This window comes from Ascaphus truei, chromosome 2 (assembly GCF_040206685.1).
Source record: "Ascaphus truei isolate aAscTru1 chromosome 2, aAscTru1.hap1, whole genome shotgun sequence".
In the NCBI taxonomy this organism is placed as follows: Eukaryota; Metazoa; Chordata; class Amphibia; order Anura; family Ascaphidae; genus Ascaphus; species Ascaphus truei.
In genome coordinates this window covers 143,197,717-143,221,736 of record NC_134484.1, presented here as the reverse complement: position 1 = coordinate 143,221,736, position 24,020 = coordinate 143,197,717, and the positions used below count along the sequence as shown (strand labels likewise).

General features: G+C 40.3%; 1 protein-coding gene across 4 annotated transcripts in view; it reads right to left on the bottom strand.

The window, feature by feature from the left end:
• MTCL1 (microtubule crosslinking factor 1) overlaps positions 1 to 24,020 on the bottom strand; it is a 174,461-nt gene that overhangs the window by 5,086 nt on the left and 145,355 nt on the right. For 3 of the 4 annotated variants that reach the window (XM_075585351.1, XM_075585352.1, XM_075585353.1), the window contains 3 exons: positions 22,612 to 22,908; positions 13,464 to 13,492; positions 11,657 to 13,178 (listed from right to left, as the gene is read on the bottom strand). In XM_075585351.1, coding sequence (XP_075441466.1) covers positions 11,657 to 13,178; positions 13,464 to 13,492; positions 22,612 to 22,908 — 1,848 coding nt within the window. Of the gene's footprint in view, positions 1 to 7,820; positions 7,884 to 11,656; positions 13,179 to 13,463; positions 13,493 to 22,611; positions 22,909 to 24,020 lie in introns of all 4 variants that reach the window. The other variant, XM_075585354.1, reaches the window with a different exon arrangement.

Here is a 24,020-nt window from a genome sequence, read left to right as displayed (position 1 = left end):
CCCGGTGTTAAAAGTCCTGGTCTCCTGTGACAGATAATAGTGATTGTTATTTATTATTATTATTCAACTATTAATGCAATTTGTATGAGTTTTAAAGCATCCCTTGATTTCTATAGCAGGTTTTAGCCCACCTCCCCAGCAGTGCAAGATCTTTGTAACACTTTCCTGTTTGTGATAATTTGTTACCAATGTGCCCAGCAGTTTAAGATACAAACTGTAACAATAATGTTACTTTAGTATTATAAGGATACATTGTAGCTGCTGAGTTACTGAACACTGACTGAAGGATTGATTGAAATTGAAAGGTGTCCATTACATTTTTGACAGATTTATAACAGGAGCACCAAATGATTGCCAGCTTAGGTAAGGATGTAGATGTACATATTGTCACATGCTTTACATATACAAATAAGAAAGAAAAGAAAACAAAGGGGGGAATGTAGTATTGCTGCTTTAACAAGTCCTACATTTCATGCAAATCCCTTTGTACAGACAGGTTTATGCTAATATAGATTTGACAATTTATAGAACAATTGATACAACCAATCATCATAACTGCATTAATTGACTCCTTCTGCTCCATAAAATTCCTCTACAAATTGCACTTTCATGCAAGTTGAGCAAAACCTTCACACATTGATATGAAGAGTTAAGATTTGAGTACAATTTTGAGTTTTAGAGCTTGATATTTAACCCTCTGCGAATGACAAAAATCAAAGGAAAAGACAAATACTGTACAAGCGATAACACATACGCACAAATACTTGTTAGACAGTTAGACGTAGTAAATATCTATATCTGGTATTGATGAAGAATGAACATGAGAAGGGTGTTAGTTTAAAGAGAAAATAAATAGTTGGATGACCGCAATCTGAAATAACACAGAGTTAATTTTGTTGGTGATTGTTATGATTTCCCAACCTTATCCAGTATATATAAAAGTTTTAGAAAGAAGGGAACGTCATCAGGGTCACACAACTTAACATGCTCTAAAAGAGACACAGAAAGAGGCAGATGGCTGTTGGAACCATGCTGGATGATAGGTGGTTAGGACATGAGTCAATGCACGGGCAGCCAACTCCAGTGCTCAAGGGCCACCAGCAGGTCAGGTTTTCTGGATATCCTTGCTTCAGCACAGGTGTCTCAGTCAGAATGTCAGTCTTCGACTGAGCCACTGATTGAACCACCTGTGCTGAAGCAGGGCTATCCTGAAAACCTGACCAGTTGGAAGCCCTTGAGCACTGGATTTGACCTCCCCTGAGTCAGTGTTAAATACTCTGTGAAAGATATAGAGGAAAAGAAGAACCAGGAAAATGAGAAATGATTTTAGAAACATGAATGACAGTATATACAGGAATGCACTGGAGCAAACCCAGGGACTCTAGGCTCAGAGACCACCCAGCTTCAGAGAAACCCCTGGACAAGAATACATGTCTGGGACAACAATATGGCCATCGGGGTCAGTCTCACACTGGCGCCCAGCAGCTTATACACTTTGTGGCCATCTTGTTTTTTTTAAACAATTTACCATAAAAAGGTTTTCTTTTTATTTCTCAGCAGCTGGGAGGACCCCATAGCTCAGAGTCTGGCCCACGTTGAATATAGTTCACATATCAAGCTGCTCAGATTGCCGCTTTTAACACTGCAATAAGTTGTGGCACAAAGTATGCAATAATTAAGGCTTTGCCTAGAGATCTCAAATGCGAAAGTAGCCATTTATTTTAAAACAACGTGCTGATTTTGTGCATTAACTATTGTACAAATTAAAATGATTTCGAAAACATTGACATACCACTTAGTTGGAGTTTAAATTGGAACTAAAGGATGTAGCAATGGTACAAAACATCCCTGCTTATGTCCCTCAATGTGTTCTGCAACGAGATATTGTTTTCATTGTTATATTTTATTCAATATTATAGGCTGTTCAATTCCAGGCATGATTGAAATCCCCGCTCACCGATTGGTTAACATTGTGGGCATTTGGCCTGGAATTTTTGGCATTCTGACAAGTGTTTCAGTTAATCAGCTTTCAGTTCTTATCTACACAGAGTGGGGGCAGCTCTCAGACAGGGGAGGTGATTGGACAGGAGGCGGCAGCACAGGAGAGTGTGGAGAAACGTGTTTACTGTGTGTTTCGGGGGTCTAGAGGGGGGTAGCAGTGTTTTGTTGGTGTGTGTGTGTCTGCAGTGTGGGTTTTGTGGGTGTAGAGGGGAGAATCCGAGTATTTTGTTGGTGTGTGTGTCTGCAGTGTGTGGATTTACAGGGGGGGCTGCAGTGGGTGTAGAGGGGGGGCTGCTGGTGTGTTTTGTGGGTGTAGTGGGGGCAGCAGTGTGTTGGTGTGTGTGTGTGTCTGTAGTGTGTTTTGTGGGTGTAGAAGGGGCCCGCAGTGTGTGTGTCTTCAGTGGGTGTAGAGGTTGGAGGAGGGCTGCCGAGTGTTTTTTGTGTCTGTTTCTGCAGTTTTGTGGGTTTACAGGGGGGCTGTAGTGTTTGTGGGTGTAGAGGGGAGACTACTGTGTGTTGTTTGTGTCTTCAGTGTGTGTTTTGTGAGGGTAGAGCAGGGGTGCACGACCTGGGGGGGGGGGGCGGGAGATGTGTCTGGGGGGGTGCGGGCGGTTGCAGAGGTCCCGCGCTCTTCCCCCAAGCATTTAAATGAAATGCTGGGGGATCGCGTGTGGCTTCTGCAACAATAAAACTTACCGGGATTCAGACGCTGTACCACGTCTCCATGGCAACGCAGTGTCAAATGACGCCGTGGGGTCATGTGACGTGACGGGCGTCAAATGATGCCGCAGATCATGTGACCTAACATCACCCCGGAGCATCATTTGATGCAGCTGCCAGGTAGGAGGGGGGACGTGAGCTCCGGAGCAGGCAGACAGGGGGTCGTAGCAGGAAAAGTTTGCGCTCCCCTGGTGTAGAGGACGGAGGAGGAGGGCTGCAGAGTGTGTTTTGTGGGTGTAGAGGGCGGGGTGGGAGGGGGAGGGCCTGCAGAGTGTGTGTGTGTGTGTATGTATATACATAGGGGGCTGTGTGTATTTACAATTTCCTTTTAATAAACTTGCAGTAAAAGCATAAGACTGTAGACGATCATGCTGATAAAAATCAATATGACTACAAAAATGTCTTTAATTTTTTATGAAAAATGAAAAACAAAACAAAAAAAGCCTACATTTAGCCTATAATAGTAATAATCCCCTCAGAACAGGGCATTACTGGCCAATAATGCCCTGGCTGGGTTAAAGTCCCTCGGCTTCGCCTTGGGCATTCAATTCTTCCAGCCAGGGCATTATTGGCCAATAATGCCCTGTTCTTTGGGGATTATTACTTAAATACAGTTGAATCCATGGTCCTATTATAGAAGCAATCCTAGCTGCTGCTTTTTTCACTATTGTTTTGAAAATATTTAGAGCTTTGGGTTTCTCAATGCCATGCAAGCATTGCTAAAAGACAATCCTACGTTTATGTAAATATCTAAAATGCTTGACCACAGCTTGGTGAACCAAAATAAAAGTGAGATATGTTCAAAGGTGGACAAACAATGTTAAAAATATTGTTCCAATCCTCACATAAAGGCCAAGAAGAAGTGGGACACAAAACTGGACTTGTGAAATATGTCACAAACTTATTACAATATTCAGGTCCAGTTTTATAAACATCATTTTAAGGATACTGGAGAATGGAGATTTTTTTTTTTTTTACAGATAATAGATGCTGGAAAATGAATTAAAATCTTCAAGATTCCTTGTGGTTGTGAAATGTTTCTCTTTTTTTCCCCCAATTGTTGTCTATCTTAAAGCATAAACTTAAATCAAAATACTTGCTGTCATCTGTTTTTAAATTATAGCAGAGGGAAGAGCTAGAAATGACGAGATGGAGGAAGAAATGCTGTTATTGGAAATGTATATTTTCGTTTACACAAAACGTTACTTGGATGAACAGTGCTAGCACAAACACAAAAACAACAAGAACGGTACAACACAACAACAACACATCTTACATTTGTGTTGCCTCTTGACTCAAGATCACCATAACACTTCCAGTCACACCCGATCTGGCTGAGGCTTAATGTGAAGTAAGGACTCACAGCTAAAATCCCAAATTAAAAAACCTAGACCGGTTGAATCAATTTGAGTGATATGAAGCCGGGTGGCAACCTTACCAAAGACACAGCAATGAAAACGGTATTACTGCAAGAGACTGAAAGGCCTGAGCACTAAGATCATCATTAAAAAAAGAATTGTGCATCAAAATGTGCTGCTAAAAAGTAGCACAAACCTTTTTAAGGGCTGTTATATACAGGATGCGGCCGTGCGTTCCTATGCGAACGCGCGTGCACGTGCCGCATGCTTTTCCTGTATATAGTACCGGGAGCTGCAGGTAAGTGTATATGTGTGTGTATGTGTGTGTATACGTTGTGTGAGTGAAATTAAGTCTTAAGTAAGATTTTTTTAAATAAAAAAAAAAGTTTAATAATTTTTTATTTGTGCAATTATTTACCCCCCCCACACACACACATCAACGCATACATGCATACACACTAATACATACATTAGAGCGCAGGCAGCGGTGCGAAAAGATGAATTTCTTCATCTTCGCCGCTGTCTGTCGGCTCCCTTCTCCCTGCCGTGCGCGCGCGGCACATCTATAGAAAGGCTGACTAACGTCAGCCAACTAAAAATCCGTAGCACGCGCCCGGCACTATAAAACGGGCCTGAGCTGTGCATCGTATGTATAAAGGTTGTAATGTATATGACGCATTGTTGACTGTTTGAAATGAAGTTTGACGCGTTGCGTCATGTTCAATATCTGATTCATACAATTAAAATGAAACCAGAACTATGTGTATGTTTTATAGATAACTAGTATTGGTAAATATACATTATTAGTGTAATATTATTTAATAGCCATACTGTGAAAATGACACATTTTGTTACCCTATTTAAGGAAACTTGCGCCCTGAATCAAATATATTTTTGGCTGATACAGAGCAACTTAATCCGGCGCTAACAATATACAGTAAACACATTGTTGGGGATTTACGAAAGGTTTGACTATTTTTTGGAGCACAGATACAATATATTTTAGTGCATACCATTTACATCTGTGCCTCACGCACATCACATTTGTGTGTGCTTATACTTGGATAAAACATTTTGGAGGCATGAAGCATACATTGAAATAAAAAAAGGTTAGTACATATACACACTTAAGCGCAATATCATTTGTTATTATTTCTGTGCATGAATTTTAGGCAGAAAAAATGCATATGCAATGCTTAGTATGTATATAGGCCCCTTTGAGTGGAAAGTCATTGTCTTGAAGCACACGGTCCCTACAAATTGAAAGTATATCTCTTTCTTAAGCATAATTAAAGTACTATCTTTGAGTAGTCTATTTTGGTTTTGGTTTGTAATAAATACTGGAACACACTGCAGGGACCCCTAAAGGTCACACAGAGAAGCACAACCTCAGCAGTTCCCTGTAAAGGGAATGGAGAAGGTGACAGCAGTGGCCACGTCGTCGTACCCCCCCTAATACTCCCTCTTAATAAGTGAATTTCAGTGTGTCATGCAGAAGGGGTTTCTCACAACAACACAATTATTTATTTTCTATATTTTTTTACATTTAAATTAAGAAGTTTGTAGAGTCAGACATTTACGGGTTTGCTAGAGTCTGACATTTTTTAAAAGTGTTTTCACAGTCGATAAAAACATTGAAATCCACTGATTAAAGTGACATAGGCTCGAAAAATCCATGTGTGTGAGACAATGAGAAAATCCTGCGTCAGTGGTACAGCTAAGGAAGGGGCATACAGCACATTGCAAAGCAACATATGCTATCCCCCATGCCATAAAAAATAAGTCATTTGTTTAATATTGTGACAAATAAACCGAGAGAGAAACAGCACCAAAAAAAACATTTTACATGCCAATCCAAATGTATCATATTTTCCCCTTTTTATGGCTACAAAATGTCAGGTCAGACAAGTTACACCTTCCACTGCATAATACTTAAACCTGCTTAGTGACCTACACTAAAACAAATCGTTCTAAGGTATGTGTAATTTATGACGAGTAGGAATATTCATATTAATATATATTTTTATTAAGTAATTTTTGCTTCATGTGATAGGGTATGGTTATTTTTGTTTGATAAATCATGTTATTTTTATGTTATTGTCTGATTTTTCTCTCTGCTGGCATATTATGCAGCAATATTAATGATATTTACTTGTTAACATCTGAGTAGCGGAGGAGCACACCTTAACATTACTGTGCTAGGACTGGTGATTCACTGTAGAATCCGATCACCTAGAACTGTGTTTTTCAACCAGGAACGCTTGAGTTCACAGGGCATCCCTAAAAGGTTCCCTGTAACCTTCAGGTAATTTAAAAATTGTACCAGAATAATTTACAATGCATCTGATCCCAGACGCGCTATTAGTGTTGGGGTTTCTATCTCACACCTTGTTGACTCAAAATAGCCAAATGAGAGTTATCTCATGTTTGGGAGCAGTCTCCTTTTGTGCTGATTTGGATATAGCAGCCTCAGAGAGAAAGATAAAGGGAAACCTTGCAAAGAAGGGAAATACAGGGGATGAGAAAGGAAGAATAAAAGAAAATTGCCCCGCATGCTGATAGGAAAGATGTACAGGGAACAAAAAGAACTCAGAAGGAACAGCACAGAAAAAAAGAAAAGTGGTAGGTATTGAGATAATAGGCAGACGAGATCCACCCCCCCCATGTAAGCTAAGATTGTGAATTATTCAAAAATGTTGAGGCCTATTATTATTTTGGTTCTAGTTATCAAGGTCAACAAAGCTGAAGTTGATGCATTGCTGTGTGCCACTTTCAATATGAGTACGCCCTGCTCTCATTAGACTACTATCACAGCTAGGTAAATTATGTCACTGATAAAAAATGTCAATTGCACTGATCGACTGAGATTTATTGTTTTTTTTTCATATTCAATGATAAAAAGCAAATCCTTATAGACAGACACAGCCTTTGTATATTGTTATCTGTTACTAACCGATGTCACTGAATATCCCCAGGCCTTGGAAAACAATGTTTACTTTTCTTTCTATTTATTTTTTACTAGTGATGGTGTTTTTACCTGTTTTTACTTCTTCTAGTGCCAGGCGCCACAATTTAGCGCTCATCCGCTAATGAAAACGATGATGATATTTTTCTATTTCACTATTAGAGATGTGAAACATTTTTGGAAATAATTGGGAATCAGGTCAAATTTTCCCATAAAGGGAAAAGCTTTGCCATCAAAATTTGCATTCAAAATCAATATGCAGGGTCACCTTAACATTGAGATACTGTAATTTACTGTAGTTTTAGTGACATTTTGCTAAACTCTGGCACCCATTGTGAAATTGGTGAAATTGCGTTCATTTTCGAGAAATGTGAACATTTGTGCAAATTTACCAAAAAACCACAAAATGTACAGAAAATTAGCAAAAGATATTTATTTGTGAAGCAAATTTTCAGGATATACGCACATTGCTTCTCACAAATGTAACGGTCCCACGTCAGATTTTTACAGAAATTGGAAGTACTTTAAAGTCTCTAGCTCCTAGCTAACCTTTGCATTTCTTAGCTGTACCTATATTTAGCAAATGGGCAGTTTGTGTCTATATTTAAAGTATTGACATATAAAGTAATAGCTCTTGTGAACGCAGTGAGAAAGTCAAACACACTGGCAGAGCTCTCTACATTAGCTGGACAGTATCTGAGACCAACACCCAATTGATGTATTTTTTGGCTCTGTTTCAAGACAAGAACTGGAAACAAGGTAGAAAAGAAACTTACAGCAGCGTAGCAGGCAGAGTTAGAGTCCCCAGGGGGCAGTTAGTAAGACAGTTTGGTTCTAGACTGGATAAACAGAAAGAAAGCAAAGAGATTGGAAAGGAAATGAAAATAAGCAGTATTAGATGCTTCTCCTGCAGCTCGTAATTTCCCTGTGTTACTAGAAATCTGTGCAAAAAAAGGTTACAAAAAAAACCCAGTAAGATCCTGAAAATCATTTGTTAATACACATTACTGTTATATGTCCGTCATGAGGAATATTTTAACAACACAATTTTAAGGAAAACATCAACATGTCAACTTTTTAAAGTCAAGCCACACATTTCAAATGTTGCTTTAACTAGCACACGCGATTCATGGAAATCTATGACAGATATATGGTCTATTCATTAAAATGCAAAACAAATGCTTGAAAACAGCAGATTCTCTGTATAACATGATTAATGGAGGGAGATGTTATGTTCAATTAATGTCCCTCATTTATATTCCGCAGGCACCAGGTAACCTACTAACTTTATGCTGAGACATAGAGGGGGAACAGTTATTTAGTGTGACTATGCTTCACACCGCACTAAACTCCCATTGACTTGAGTGGGCGTTTCTACTCAGCAAAGCCAGATCGGCACTATTGCACTTTTAATGAATAACGTCCATGGTGATTTGCATATATGCAAACATATAACACTAATTTATGTATATTAATAAATGTTTCGATATATATCACGAGTTTAATAGGTTAATTTGTGTTGCTGGTATATAAGGAGAGAGTGACATTAATGTAACATGGACACTTCTCCCTTTCTCTGCAACAGGTTCAGTCGGTTTCTCGAACACTGTATAGGAGGTGAATGCTTTATTTGGCGAGATTTCATCATTTACACATTACATGGATTGTCACATAAAATCACTAACGTTTTTCGCAGGGTTCGAACATGCAAGAACTCTTTAATGGATAAGTCAATATTTTCTCGCAGGAAACACCATTCTCACACTTTGATGAACAGGCCTCAAACAATAGAAGGCTTCTTTCTTTCTAGATTTTCCATGCCACATTCTCTATTGGTTATACTGCCCATGGCTCAGCTCAGCAATGAATAACAGTTGTAATACTCTTTACCACTCACCAAGGATCCTCGTTGTATTATACCAGCTGGAATGCCAACCCTGTTGCAGATGTTTGTGTAATTTCTGTCTGTATTGACGATTTAAAAAAAGGCAGACTAATCGTTGTAGCACCTTTAGCGTACACTTCATTGACTGCTTTTGGTTGTCTGTATATCAACCCATTTTGTATCCATTTTTGAACATGTACAGCCCCGATCTTTCCTGTCTGATTGTGAATAGCGCAAAAGGCTGTTTTATGCTTATGATATTGGTGGAAGAACAGTATCCTACACACTTTATCATTCCTCCTGGACAAAATATATTTAGTTGATATCCAGGAGCAGACAATTGAACCCGAAACTGATCAATGCAAACCTGTTCACTATTGCAGCTAGATTACATTTATAACGAAGATCTAAATCGAGCCCTCACATTCGAATCTTAAAAGAGAATGAAATAATTCAATGGAAAACAAAAAGAAAAATAGCAATGCGCGAATGTAAACAACAAGGGTATATTCATGATCATATCTTATCATCATACCAATGCCTCCTGATTTCCAAATCAATTTCTCTTCATTATGCTGAAAGTGCAAAGTTCTAAGAATGTTTCAATGTTAGGCATCTGTTTAAAACAAGATTAAAATGTTCTGAATGATTTGTGGCTGGTGTACTTCATAATAAAAGTAGGATTCCACCAAAGGAGCCACACGTTTACAACAACTTATTGGTGTAACTGGCTTCCTTTAAACGATTTATCCTAAAAATAAGGGAACAAGTCCTAGGGGCGGATCCACAAAGCTCAGTTAGTAACATAATGGGACGTTAACTTCAGTTCTCATTCCATGCTAACAGGGATCTTCAAACTCCGTAACAATGCGCTGCGTGCATTGTCCATACAGGTAAGACGGCCTGTCGTTATCTTTAATGGCCATTAGTGTTAATCATGTGTAAATGAGGTGTCGATCACCTCAACACTTATCCACAGCAGGCCATTAAATTTAACGAGAGACTTAACGCTATGTTATTTTAGGTCATTTTAATTATTATTTTAGGTCAGCTTCTAGCCACCAAGGCTGGGTTGCTAAAATGTTTTGGTCTTGTCTTTGGTTCTGAAGTGTGCAGCTTTGGCTTCCTACTGTATATTGCTACGGCAATATGGCTTCCAAGGGCTTAATACACAGGTCATGGGTATTCTTTCTGGCCTTGTCCAAAGTATTCACTTTGGCTTCCTATATATTGCCTTGCATAATGCATGCCCTCATGGTCACTATGGCTTCCAAGGGGTTAATTAATAATAATTATTTTGGTAAGGTCAATGCCAGGTATATATTCTATTACAATATATACCTGGCATATTCCTTTGAATATGGCTAACGTGAGGCAGCATTACTGCCAGCTAGCGCCGGGGTTTCATATCTGGACGTTGGCTGGCTAATGCCGCGTTAGCCATATACAAATGACAGCCCTAGCAGGCAACATTTTTGCACATATTTAGCTTTGTGGATCTCTGTTAAATTCAGGGAAGGTAACGCCTGTTACCCATTTAGGTAATGTCATGTTAGTTGCCCGGATTTATTGGAGCCTTGTAGATCTACCCTTTATTTGTGAAAAATAAATATGTTTTTAGTTGTACAAGGTCCTGTGAAATCCATTATCTTGAAAGCCACTAATTGTCCTCCACTTTAATATGTTTGTGTAATGATGACGCCATAACTTTAACAAAGGACAGCATTGATGATTTACTAGTTTCTTATAAGATGCATGCTTCCATGGGATAAATAAAGTAAAGATCGCACAAGCTCTCAAAAGCACTTAGTTACCATAAACAAAATGAAAAATAAAGATTACATTTTTTTTTTATGGCTCCACGACTTATATTTTTTACATATTGTTTATCATAACAATACCAATAGTGAATTTCACTGTTGTATAATTAGTATACCGTACATTCTGAAACATTCATGAAAAAGCTCTGGTATTAGAAAGAAAAATCTGCAGAGAAAAGGTGGTAAACTAATTTATAACATCGATGCACACGATTTTTTTTAGTAACAAGAGAAATACAGATGTAGCTAGATTTAATTTAGCTACTGATAAGGCAGTATATATCATTCTCATGCAGAACATCACAGAGTTCCCATAGGATTTAGTAGCAGTGGTAACGCATAATATCACAGAGTATCTCACAAGAATGTGCCAGCAGAAGCAATACCTCTTCTACATCTGTAGTGTAGGCGTCAATGCCAACCAACAGAGCATGGAATACAGGCAAAAACAACACTAACAAAGGATTTGTATACCTAAACGATGAAGAAAGAGGTATGCTGAGCTAATCATTCCAAGAGCGAGCATTTCAAATTAAACTCGGAAGAACAGTCCCTTATTCTGTATTGTTAATGTGCAGACCCCTTACAGTAAAAGGGCAAACGTTGCACAATTCCTTCAAGCGGATTTCATAATTCTGGAACAAAGGATTAGAAACAAACGTAGTATTTATAGGTCAAAATAAGAAATCCTAAATAGTCTAAGCTCATTGTCTGCGGGCTGCCTTGTATTAGTTTTAAGAAATTACAAGCACAGAACTTGAAACATAGAAGAAAAAGTAGAACTCTGCAACATCAACATTCTGAACAGTGTGCCTCTGCTGTTTACAGGACTCATCATTGAATGCACTTTTCAATGTCGTACACTGTCCTAACACAAATGATAAAATGTACTCTAGAAATTATTTACCTCGATGGATCCTGGTTCAACTTTTACCATTTCTGCAGTTGTGCTGTCTCTGCAAACTCTAGATGGACTGTTCGGAGTTTGTCTTTGATCTTCTAGAATTTTCTTACTGAGTATTCTGGCAGCATTCTCTGTCAGTGAGTAAACTGGTAGGGCAGAAAGGTCTTGTCTGTTGGCACTGACATCAGCATTTTGCTCCCTTTGTAGCTCTATGCTTATCCGGACAGGACTGGGTGATCTCCCCCTAATATCCATGTATAGTTCTGGCATGGCCCCAAATTCTGACCTGGGTTCCGCTGACCTAGATCTGCTGCTTGGCCTAGACAGTTTCTGCATATGGTCACAATTTACTGGGCTGTGGTCAATAATATTAAACAAACTGGAGAGACCATCATTTATTGTAGTGTGGACAGGACTCTCCCTTGTTGTTGTTGATCTTGCCCATGCAGACTCATTAAATCCTTTCTGAGGAGTACCTGACGTGCTACGATTACTTGGTTGATCTGTTCTTGGAAGAATTTTCTTCTGCAATTTCGGAGAACCATATTTGGGAGAACAACACGTGCGTTCAAACTTTGCCTGTACCTTTTCAATGGCTGGAGCCACCTGTCTGCTTCTTAAGCTGCGTGACGGTGACGATATAGGAGTAGAGCCACCCTTTGGAGTCAGACACTTGTGAGGACTGCTGGTGATGCTTCGTAACGCCTCAGTTTGCAAGCCAACACTAATGGTTTGTGTAGTTTGTGTTCCTGTACTACTTAAACCATTGGTCTGACAAGCAATGTCTTTGAACTGAGATTCCACAGAGTTTGTTCGGATTGCATGTCTGACAGAGTTGGCCACTTCTTTCATGTCGTCACTCATGTTTCTTGACAACTCTATATTGTGCAGTGAAGAAGCAAAGCTGACAGTAGTGCAAACAGGACGGTCTATGGCTTGTAAACCGCTTTCCAGAAAGTCTTTGTGGTGTTTGTTGAGATCGCAAGGCCACCTCTCAAACACCTCTGTGGCACCGTCTTCAGAAACATTCCCTTTGGCTTTGGTCGCAGAAAACTGCAAATCTGGATCAATCTGTTTTTTCTCTTCAATGCTAGAAATATCAGAGTTATCAAACCTACGAACCACGGGTGGGCTGTGGAAGACCCTAACCCCTATTTGCTCTGCTACAGTGTGGCTCTCGGGTGGCTGCTTCTGGCAGTGTTCGAGGTTGGTCAGTGTATTGGTTGTCATAGTAACACTAGTGGTGAGGAACCAGGACGATGTTTGGAATGTATTAGAACCTGAATTGGTCTCTATTTTTCCACTCCCTGCTTTTCCCCCACAAACTCCCTCAATCTTATCACCTTGACCCACACAACTGTAGTCCCAATTCTTGTTAAAGTCTTCTATATACTTCAGATCATCAGGTGACAAGGGGGGGCTAAATTCATCCCTGTTGTCATCAAAATCTGAATTCTTGTCAGGAAGGAATGGAGATCTCTCCATTAAACGGTGGAATTCAGACATGGAGGAGACGGACATTACCCTACAAAACAAAGAGATAGATAATTATCCAGTATGTTTAACCCTCTAGCAGCACAAATAATCTCCCACCCTGGGAATGCATTGTAAGGCTAGTTCCATTTTTGATATCTTAAGAACAATGGCATTTTTAAGAAGAAACCCTAAATACTTGTGAACCAGGAAAAAGGGACTTCAAGGCAACAATCCCCAAGCATAAAGGTTTGTTTTTTTGTTAAGCTATGTGGGTATTTTTATGCTGTCAATAACAAGCTAGTTATACATGGCATGTACCAGTAAAAATACTTACCTCTGCAGATTTCCCTTCTGTGCATCGTCCTGCAATAATAAAGAACATGGTCGTTACATGCACACGTCATTTTGTAAAGCAAAAAAATTGTATGGTTTCAGGTACAAATATTGAACCACTAATATTGGTATCAAAGCAGCAAATCCCAATCTTTCATTTTGTACCGGTATGTTCTCTGAACAGAGGGGTATCCAGAAGCTGATTCGCAAACCCCCAACCTCAGGGGGACCTCTTTGTGCATATAATATAAAAATAACAATTCCCAAAACAATGAGCAACACGGACGGCTGCTTTAAGAAGTAGATATATTTATACATATCATTATTACATAGTGACTCAATTACAAGTGCTACCATTTAAACATACCTGTATACATTGCTACATAATAGCTGATCCTGACTGGCTTTCCAACTGTTGCTCTAAGTAACTTCTAAGGGGATTCGGACACAGATGTATTACACTTGAGACATATATAATAAGTGCAGCTTTGGTTTTGGTATGAAATTCAACTAACAAAATGCCAATTAAAAACCTCCAGCACGGGAATGAGGGAAAAATACATATTTAGCCCAATGTATTAACAAACAAGTTGATGTGGGTCACTGGATGCACTGGGGCCTAGATCCACAATGCTTTGTTAAGTCACTTAACATATTATTAACCTAACTTAATGTCATATTAAGACTAATAATGTATCTTCAAAGGACAATAAACATTACATTAAGTTATGTTCTCCTGTTAAAGAGCATGCCTTTAACTATAATAGACGTTAGTAGTAATGGCATGCAAATAAGGCATTAGCATAACATCCCAAATCCACTAAAGTCTGTTAATGTTGCTTTATTTAAGTTGTGAACACTGAGAAAGAAAGAAACACCAGGTGGAGCAAAGGCACTACCTCCCGGATAAGTCCGATCGGATAAGACATAATCACGTTTTATTGTTCGGCTTGTGCGTGATGTTCATTAGAAGCATTTGTCAGCAAATTGTTGTGCTTCTACAGGTAACCTTGCCGGCTGTGCTTACTACACAGACTCTTATTATTAGAGTTACACTTTCATAGCACAACCCCCTCTTTTCAAGGCATTTTTAACACTCACTTTGTACCAATCTGGTCCGATTCATTTGATTCCATTATATACCTATTAAATGTGTTTTTAATTTACTCATACCCCTATTTCACCGCATATAGGACCAGATTTTTTTTGTCTTTGACTGTATATCTCTTATTAGATAGGGCACTCTCCCCTCTCAGATCCTGAGTGCAAAATCAAGGGACTTATCCGGGAGGTAGTGCCTTTGCTCCACCCGGTGTTTCTTTCTTTCTCAGTGTTCATTACCTACCCTTGTGCACCGATATGTGTCTTTGACCATTGGCCAATCTAGGTTGAGCGGGTTATATTTCTTTTTTTCTTTATTTAAGTTGTATCTAAAATTGGCATTACTCCCATTCACTGAAATAGGGTGTTTGCAGTGTTTGCAAGTGTGTAACTTCACACTCAGGCATAATTTAAATAACACTGCTTTATTTCCTGCTGCTAATTGTTTCCCCTCTCTCTCTCTCTTTCTCCACTTCAGCAAAAGCCCTATTTTGGGATCTGGAGAAGAATGATGCCAAGACTGGCATAACGTCATATTACTGGAAGATATGCTACATTAACGTGACATTGCCTATACAAATCAGATGTAGCATGGATGTTATTTTTTACATATAATTAGCTTTGGGAATACTATGTGAACCCAGAGAATTTAACGCCTGTTCCTGTTATAGGTAACGCCTTGTCGTGAGCCCTGATTTAACTAAATTGTGTGGCTCTAGCTCTCAGTTCTAGCCCAAATGGATGAATACAGCTAAACATGTGCCGTTATGAAAGAAGTTTCAATTGATAATAACCTGTACATTATTGGAAATTATATTCCCCCAAATTACTAACAAACGGAAATTAAGTGACAAGTTAAAGTTTTTTGTTGCTAGAGTCTGGCCGCACTCCAGTATCACTGGACTTATGGAATCGCAACCACCCGATCTCTTAGCAATGCATAAATCTGAAAACTTCCTTTGTGCAGTTTTGTCCTTAAAATTGCATGGGACCCCTGTAAAGTATGTATGTCACAGAAAGAAAAACTGAGATAACGCCCCTTTTCTCTGTAATGTTAGTTACTAAAACTGGAATTGAGATGGAGTGTTGCGGACCCTGAAGGAGATGGCAGCATAGAGTTTGAGCTCCGTGGCACTCAGGACAATTAAGTATATCTAAACCCTCAAAATCATTAATCTTCACCACCCAAAGAGAACACACAAAACATAAGCTAGATATGCCTCGGAAGGAAAAAAAAATTGTTCAGAACAACTTAGGAGAGTTCTTTCGCCACAAAGAAACCACGCTCAGTACCTGAGAAGGAGGCCTCACACCACGTGAAGGCTCTGAATCGGAGATGGAAGGAGAAGAGCAGCTTCCAAATGACGAACTAAACAGCACAGAATGAGATATAGCTGATCTCTTCAATAACCCCGCTTCACTCTGAGCTTCAACTAGCCCTGCAAGATGCAGAGAACCGTGATCGTAGAAACAATCTCCAACTGCGTGGGGGTCCTGGAGACGAATGAATACCTAATGAGATGGCTTACCACCATTTTACCGGACCACACAGAGGAGGAGTTGTCCGTAGGCCACTGTCACATGGCGCTGAGGCTCCCCTTTCCCCCCATCCTCATGATGACGGCCGACTAGAGCACATGCACATACTGCCGAAATGGTCCCGGCGGGATTAATTAAACTACGGTCCCTCCTCGGCAAGTTGATAGGCTGGAGGAATGTCCATCGAATGCAGAACACGAACAGTGAGATCAGGGTCCCTTTCCCAGCATGCGTGTCGGTGGCGTTTGGAGACCACCGAAGACAATCTCTAGGTACTCTCACATGCCCAAGTTTCCCAGGGGACGCAGGCTAAAAGGCCCTGCACGTATATTATATTTCCCTTAGTAAGGGTCAGCAATCCTCCGATCCTCTAAAATGCTGATTTTAAGGGGATATGTGGGATAATTAAGTATTATAACAAAGAACTGTTTCAGCCAGGAGGGGAATGCTTTAACCACCACAAAACAGTGTCTATCTGTCCGGTCTGGGAGAGCTTTGGAACACCCTCCTACAATGGAGGCCTGTAGCTGCTGGGAAGGGCAGAAATGAGTAGGCCAAGACCCAATATAGGCTAGGCCCCAAAGGTAAGGAGCAAATCAACTGACACATTAGGTTCCCAACTCCTCATATAACTGAGGCAGAGGCCATCACATCGCAGGTATTTAATTGGCCTCATACTACCCCGCACTGTAAGAGCTGTAGCATTCCGAGGAGACAAAATAAATATATGTCCCCAGCTTGCCACAACAGACAGGTCCAATGCAAAATGAAAAAACAGCCATAAGCCTATTCACCCACATAAGCTTGTGTAACTAAGATAATACATAACGGGTAAAAGTGTGTCCCTATGTTCTACCGTGCTATTATTATAATGTAATGCCATACCATAATTACTATGTTCTACCATACTTTTATTATTATGTTCTACCGTACCGTCATTACTATGTTTTACTGTACAGTTATTGCTATGTTATACTAACTTTAAAACAACCAACACCCCCAATGGTGAAGATGACCCGAGCACTGAGCAGATTTGAAGAAAGATTACACGAAAGTGCCCAGGGTCTGGCTCGCTCTGCGCTTGCGCAGTCAAAGGAGCCGTGGCAACATCCCCAACCACAGCAGAGCCCGCCTAGAGCGCTCGTGCACTTGACCTCACAATTACCCCCTCTAACCCCAATAGCCCCACAGTTTTTTTAAGGGCAATGGAGCACAGATCACAAAAATCCCCCTGGTGCTCCTTCAATTTTGTTTTCTCCCCAACCCCCTCTCCGTTTCCCAATCGAAACACCCCCAGGTTCAAATGTGATAGGTGCAAAACTTATCAGGATTGCTGTTGAGGCCTTACAGACAGCAGCAGGTGCGGCCTCGGACGAGCTTGGCGGGGGAGAGCCCGGGCAGGGTGCAGGAATAAGCTCCAAGGTATTTAAATAGTCCACTTCTCATTTTCCAGACACAAAACCCATTCTTTTCTGTACAATTCACATTACTCACCCTGCCAGTGGACCAGGGGAGGGGGTGGGGGGGAGTGGTGGCAAAGCGTAACCCATAATTTTCCAGTCAAGGGTCTAAACAGCCCTTGCAAAATAAAGATGGCCTTCTTAGATGATAAGAAAACGAGAGGCTCACTTTAAACAATCCAAGGCCCCAATTTACCTTGATGAAAATTTCTGAAATATTTCCTTTGATCTGCTCGAAAGAAGAAGAGAGGGGTAGCGATACTGATGAATAGGTGTATTTCATTCTCTTCAAAGCTGACGAAATCAGATAAGGAAAGAAGGTATATAATAGTGGTGGGAAGCCTGTTTGCCAGAGATATCACACTGGCAAGCCTCTATGCCCCAAATGAAAGGAGTTCTAACTCTCTAGACTTATTCTTTAGTGTCCTGGGGACTGTAGCAGAGGGTCAGATCATTCTAGGGGGAAACCTTAACCTCGCCCTGGACGCCTCCACGTACAGATCTACAGCCATGAATACTAACGCGCCATCCCCACATCAGACTTAAGAGCTTTCAGGAGAAGCTTGAGCTTCAAACATTTGGCAGACACATGGAGAGAGATGAAGCTATCAACAAGGGACTAGTCTATACATTCTTTTCTTACCCCCATCATACGTACTCCAGGATCGATTATATCATCACAAGCACGAGCCTGATCACACAAATTTCGAGATCTTCCATACATAGCAAAAATTGATCTCATCATGCCCTGGTGGAAACAGTGATTTCAGACCTACCTATCAAATACCCTAGAGCCCACTGGAGACTTAATGAAACCCTTTTAAAGGTTCCGGATGTTCAGAAGAACATTGGTCAGGAACTGACAAATTATGTTCACATTACCGAAGGTAGTGTCACATCCTCTGGGAGGCTCATAAAGCCTCAATTAGAGGAAAGCTAATTTGTATAGCGACAGGCAAGAAGAGGGAGAGACAGACGAAAATAAAATCCCTCCAAGATAGGAAATCAATTTTACCTCACAAACATAAAATAGACCGTGCAGAGGCTACACTAAAGAAACTAAAGGAGACTAGGGCAGAATTGAACCTGTTCTTACCAACCTTGGCGGAACAGTCCTTGAAATGGACAAAATTTAGTTTTTTTGAGAAGGCAAATAAAGCTGACTCACTCCTGGTGGCCAAACTCAGAAACAAAAAACCCTTGTGCGGCATCCAGGTGATCCACAAGAGCACGAACAAGCTCATTTCCACGCTAAATTGATAGTGGAGGAATTCCAAAAGTTTTACAGTAATCAATATGACGGTACAAAAGTTGCCAATAGTACCCAAAATAACTCCATGATTCAGACCTACCTAAAGACTACAGAATTTCCAAAATTAACCCAAGCAAACAAGAAGGCCTTAAGCCAACTCATCACCATAAAAGAATTACAATTGGTTATCAAAAATTTGAAGAGCTCAAAGGCCCCATGGGCCGGATGACTTTTCAAATATAAATTATAAAATATTTTCAGTAATCCTCTCCCCCATCTACTAAAACTGTTAAATTTAATGTTTAAAAACACCTCTTTCCCATCGACAATGCTACATGCTTCAATCTCGCTTATTTATAAAGAGGGTAATGACTCGTCTTGTGGAGGTTACCGCCAAATTTCTCTAATAAACTCAAATTTGAAAATATTCTCGAAAAATCTCGCTGACAGAATGAATGTGGTCCTCTCCACCCTGATCCATACAAATCAGGTGGGTTTCATTTTAGGTCGACAAGCGGCTGATAATGTACGTAAATGATTGAACTTATGGCCCTGGCCAAAAAAAATAACATACCAGCCATGTTGCTTAGCCTGGATGCTGAAAAGGCTTTCAACTAGATTGACTGGTCCTACATGCATAAATCATTAACTAAATTTGGGTTTGAGGGTGCCTTCCTGAATGCAATTCTCTCCCTTTACACGAATCGTAAAGCTAGGGTGTTCTATCAGGGCTCCCCATCTGAATCATTACCTATAAGAAGTGGCACATGACAGGGATGCCCACTCTCCCCTCTCCTATTTGCTTTGTGTAAGGTTCTGCTGGCGGCCACATACTGGAAAATTGGAATATTGGGGGAATCCACGTCCGATCCAAAGAAAACTAACTAGATCTGTTTGCTCCCGACGTTATTCTGATGCTGTCCAGGCCGCGCACCTCTCTCCCAAACGTATTTAACAAACTTTCCCAATTTAATACAACAGCACGATTCAAGTTAAACAAAACTGAGTCGGAGGCACCTAATATAAACCTTAAATCTGATGCACTTAAGCTACTGGAACTAAATTTCGACTTTCATTGGCAGTCCAAAGCAATAATATGTCCTATTGGACTGGTAATCAATAAGGTAAGTGACACATCTATTGAAGTGACAGTTCATGGAGCAGACTCCAAAAGCGGAGGGCATACATACATTGATGTGTGTATGTGGGTGGAAAGGTAAGAGAATAAATAACTTACACGGCCTTGTGTAAGTTCTATCACATCAAGGTTTCTTTGGGTTACTGGTCTTCTTATGAGGATGTATTCTTTTGCGGTCAAGACTTCTCTCCTTGGTGAGAAGTCTTGACCGCAAAAGAATACATCCTCATAAGAAGACCAGTAACCCAAAGAAACCTTGATGTGATAGAACTTACACAAGGCCGTGTAAGTTATTTATTCTCTTACCTTTCCACCCACATACACACATCAATGTATGTATGCCCTCCGCGTTTGGAGTCTGCTCCATGAACTGTCACTTCAATAGATGTGTCACTTACCTTATTGATCACCAGTCCAATAGGACATATTAACTGCCCGTTTCCTATAACTGTGCTCCCCCATTCTTTTTTGTATTTATTGCCAACAAGGGTCCCGGATAGATTCTGCTGGGGTTCCGAGTGACAGGAGGACATCACAAGAAAACTATTCTCAGGCTGTATCATATCCCCCTTTTTTACATCTTTACATCTTTAATACGCCATATAGAGATAGCGCCCGAGTACCTTTTCGTACAAAGGAATAATATACCTACATGTTTTTGCAGCAGAGATTATAAATCACTATATCAAGCTAATTATCCTATACTACGGAAAACCCTCAAGGGAGACCTACAGTATAAATTTGGACAAAATTCAATGTTTCCTGGATTGCAAGAGTGCAATCCGTAAAAATGAATCTGCTTCTGAGGTTGCTATATCTGTTTAAGACCCTACCCATTCCCAATATACAAAAAGACATCCTCAATTTACAATATCTTATCCAAAAATTCACCTGGAACAACAAACGACCCAGAACGAAAAAACACACCATAACGTATCCCTCAAGGGCTGGAGGTCTGGCATTACCCTGCCTACTCATATTTTAAAGCAGTTGGTACATTGGCATACGGGTCAGAAACTAAGGAGATGGGTTGTGCTGGAGGCCACCTTGGTCCACCCAAGTAGACTCGACACACTTCTGTAGCTCCCTCGCCAGAGTAGAGCAGCCATCCACAGCACGATCCCCACCATCTCTCACTCTTTAAAGCTTTGGAAAAAACTCAAATTTAAATATAAGTTGACTTAAAAGAATTCCCTGATGACCCCACTACATGTGAACCCCGAATTTACCTCTGATCTGTCTAGACATGCGCTCTTGCATTGGACCAGAGATAAAATAGTGAGGTTAAATGATGTAAGCTCAGACTTCAAGATACAACAATTTCGCTATTTTATGACAGAAAAAATCTACCACTAACTGAATTATTCCATATGCAAATCAAAACGTTCGACAACCACATCAAACCATACACAACACGGACAGAATCTGAGGAACTCTGCTTAGAGGCAGAAACCCAAAAGAGCCTGACATCACAACTACAAGGAAGTGCACTTCCATAGGCTGACTTCCACAACAGGTTAAAATGTGTGGCATTGTGGGAAGAGGACCTGGGTGTGGAACTTGAAGAAGAAGACTTGACGGACTTATTTAATGCGGTAGCAAGTAGCTCAATATGCACTATTATCAAAGAAAATGCATATCAAGTCATGATGAGGTGGTACTTTTCCCCCGTAGCAATACCCAGGCTCTGCCCGGGGTACTCCCCACTGTGTCCTAAGAACTGTGGAAAAAATGCCTCCTACCTGCACATGTGGTACTCCTGCGCTAAGGTGGCTGCCCTATGGAACAGGGTCAGAATATGGGAACAGCGGATTATTTCAGCTGATATCTCAATGGACCTTTCTATTGAACAGACCCTTCCAACAACTAACCCATGCCGAGAACAAACTGCTCACACATATCAATACAGCCACAAGATGCGAGATAGCCACACTCTGGAAACAGGGGACTGCCAACCATATCTAACATCAAGCATAGGATGTGGTTTATTTGTCAAATGGAACAAAAGATGTTACTTAGACAATACATGTCTGAAATTCCAGAAGGTTTGTCAGCCTTGGCTAAACCATGCGGGGGGTCCCGCTCTGAATCTAGACTTGCATACGGTGCTCCTTTAGGCCTCCCCATCCAGGGATGCTCCCAGAGAACGCACCTAGGGAAAGATATCCATGCTAACCATACTAATACATCCGATGTATCCTTATTGTGAGTATATGTAACTATGAATGCAAGTGTCATGTTCCCCGTTCCCTCCCTCCTTAATTTTCTTTCTGAACCCTCCTCCCCACCCGCTTCCCATTTTATTTCTGTAAAAATTCAATAAAAACTAAGTTGGGAAAAAAACTAGAATTAAATTCCTTTTTTATCTGTAGTAAAACAAAAATCTCCCAATGTTCTGTATTTTTATACAGTCCACCCAAAACGGGAAAGCACGTCAAATCAAAGCATTATTCTGTTTCTCTTCCATCTGCAGTACTTTCCAATAAAATAAGAATTGAATTCATATTGTAGTTTTCCCCCTGTGACACGCATAAATAAAAGAACTACATATATTCTCACACCTTTCAGGTAAACTACCCATGCCATCCTTTTGGTCTTCATGATTTTCAAATGTGTCCATCTGTAGACAGTGTGGAGAGAACAGTGAGCAAATCATTACCTCAGGTGAGAGCTTCTCACATTCCAGTTTCTGGGGCTGAGGTACATCAACCTCGTCTGCAGAATCAAGAGACAAAGCATCAAGGAACAGGTTTTCAGACCCAGAGCACCGGTCAGTTCCCTTCAGCTTGGGAAGCAACTGTTCGTCAAACTGCATTTCATCAGAATCGGAGAAGGATCTTGACCCAAGAGGATGGGGTACATGAAGAGCATCTTGGACTGCAAATTGACAAACATTGTCATCTTTTTGGTTACCAAGGAAGTGTTCTCTCCTTCGTGGGCTCACATCTTTTTGAAGCTGAAACAAATTAGAAAAGTAATGTAGTACAGCAAAAAACAAACAAAAACCAAGCAACTCCCCTCAGATATGGTTTATTAAAACTGTGACTACTTCCACTTTACAGACCTGGTGCGCATGCTGAATACGAGTCACAAGATGTTGCTACAAACATTATTGTTTTTATTCTCTATAAAAGAGATGATTTACTTGCATGGAGTACTTCGCAGCTCTTTTGTTTTCATCTATTTGCAAAAATGCAAGAGCAGTATTTGACGGTAGGTTTCTCTTACCATTTTAAACAACATTATTTCCTATAATTGTATAGGAGACTGTCACATTGTTTATATTTCCTGTAGAAAAACACAGAGCCAAGGAAAACATGATTGCATTATGTGCCATACTTACAAAGTGCTTGAAGACTGTTTAGTAAATAAGGACCAATATTGGCACTATTATGTAGGGGTTTGAATGAAGGTATATAGGTATATATATATATATATATATATATATATATATATATATATATATATATATATATATAAACCATAATACTGAGTTAAGTTATGGTGAGTAAAAAAAGTGACAAAAACCCTCCACAGGAAAGCAAATATGCAAATATAACTGTATGCTCATCTGCACGTCTTAGGCAGGTCTGCAACCCCGCCTTTCCCCATTATCACCCAGCATACAGCACTTCCACTGCAGCAAGTTATATTTGCATATTTGCTTTCCTGTGGAGTGTTTTTGTCACTTTTTTTACTCACCATAACTTAACTCAGTATTATGGTTTAGCCTATCCCATAGCCTCTCTTGCATTCCCAGTAAAATCAACCCCACACTGATGAGACCCATCAAGGTCGAAACGGCTGTCTGTGGGTGGTTTTCTGGGTATGCACCTTAACCCTGGCTGTGCTCAAAGCTGTGACCATGCAGCAAGCTTAAGCCTATAGGGAACCATGTTAAAAATGGTTATTGAGGCAAAAAGTGACACTGTGTGCTCATTTGCATGTCATTTCCCAGAATCCCTTCCTGCAGTGGAAGTGCTGTATGCTGGGTTATAATGGGGAAAGGCGGGGTTGCAGACCTGCCTAAGACGTGCAGATGAGCATACAGTTATATTTGCATATATA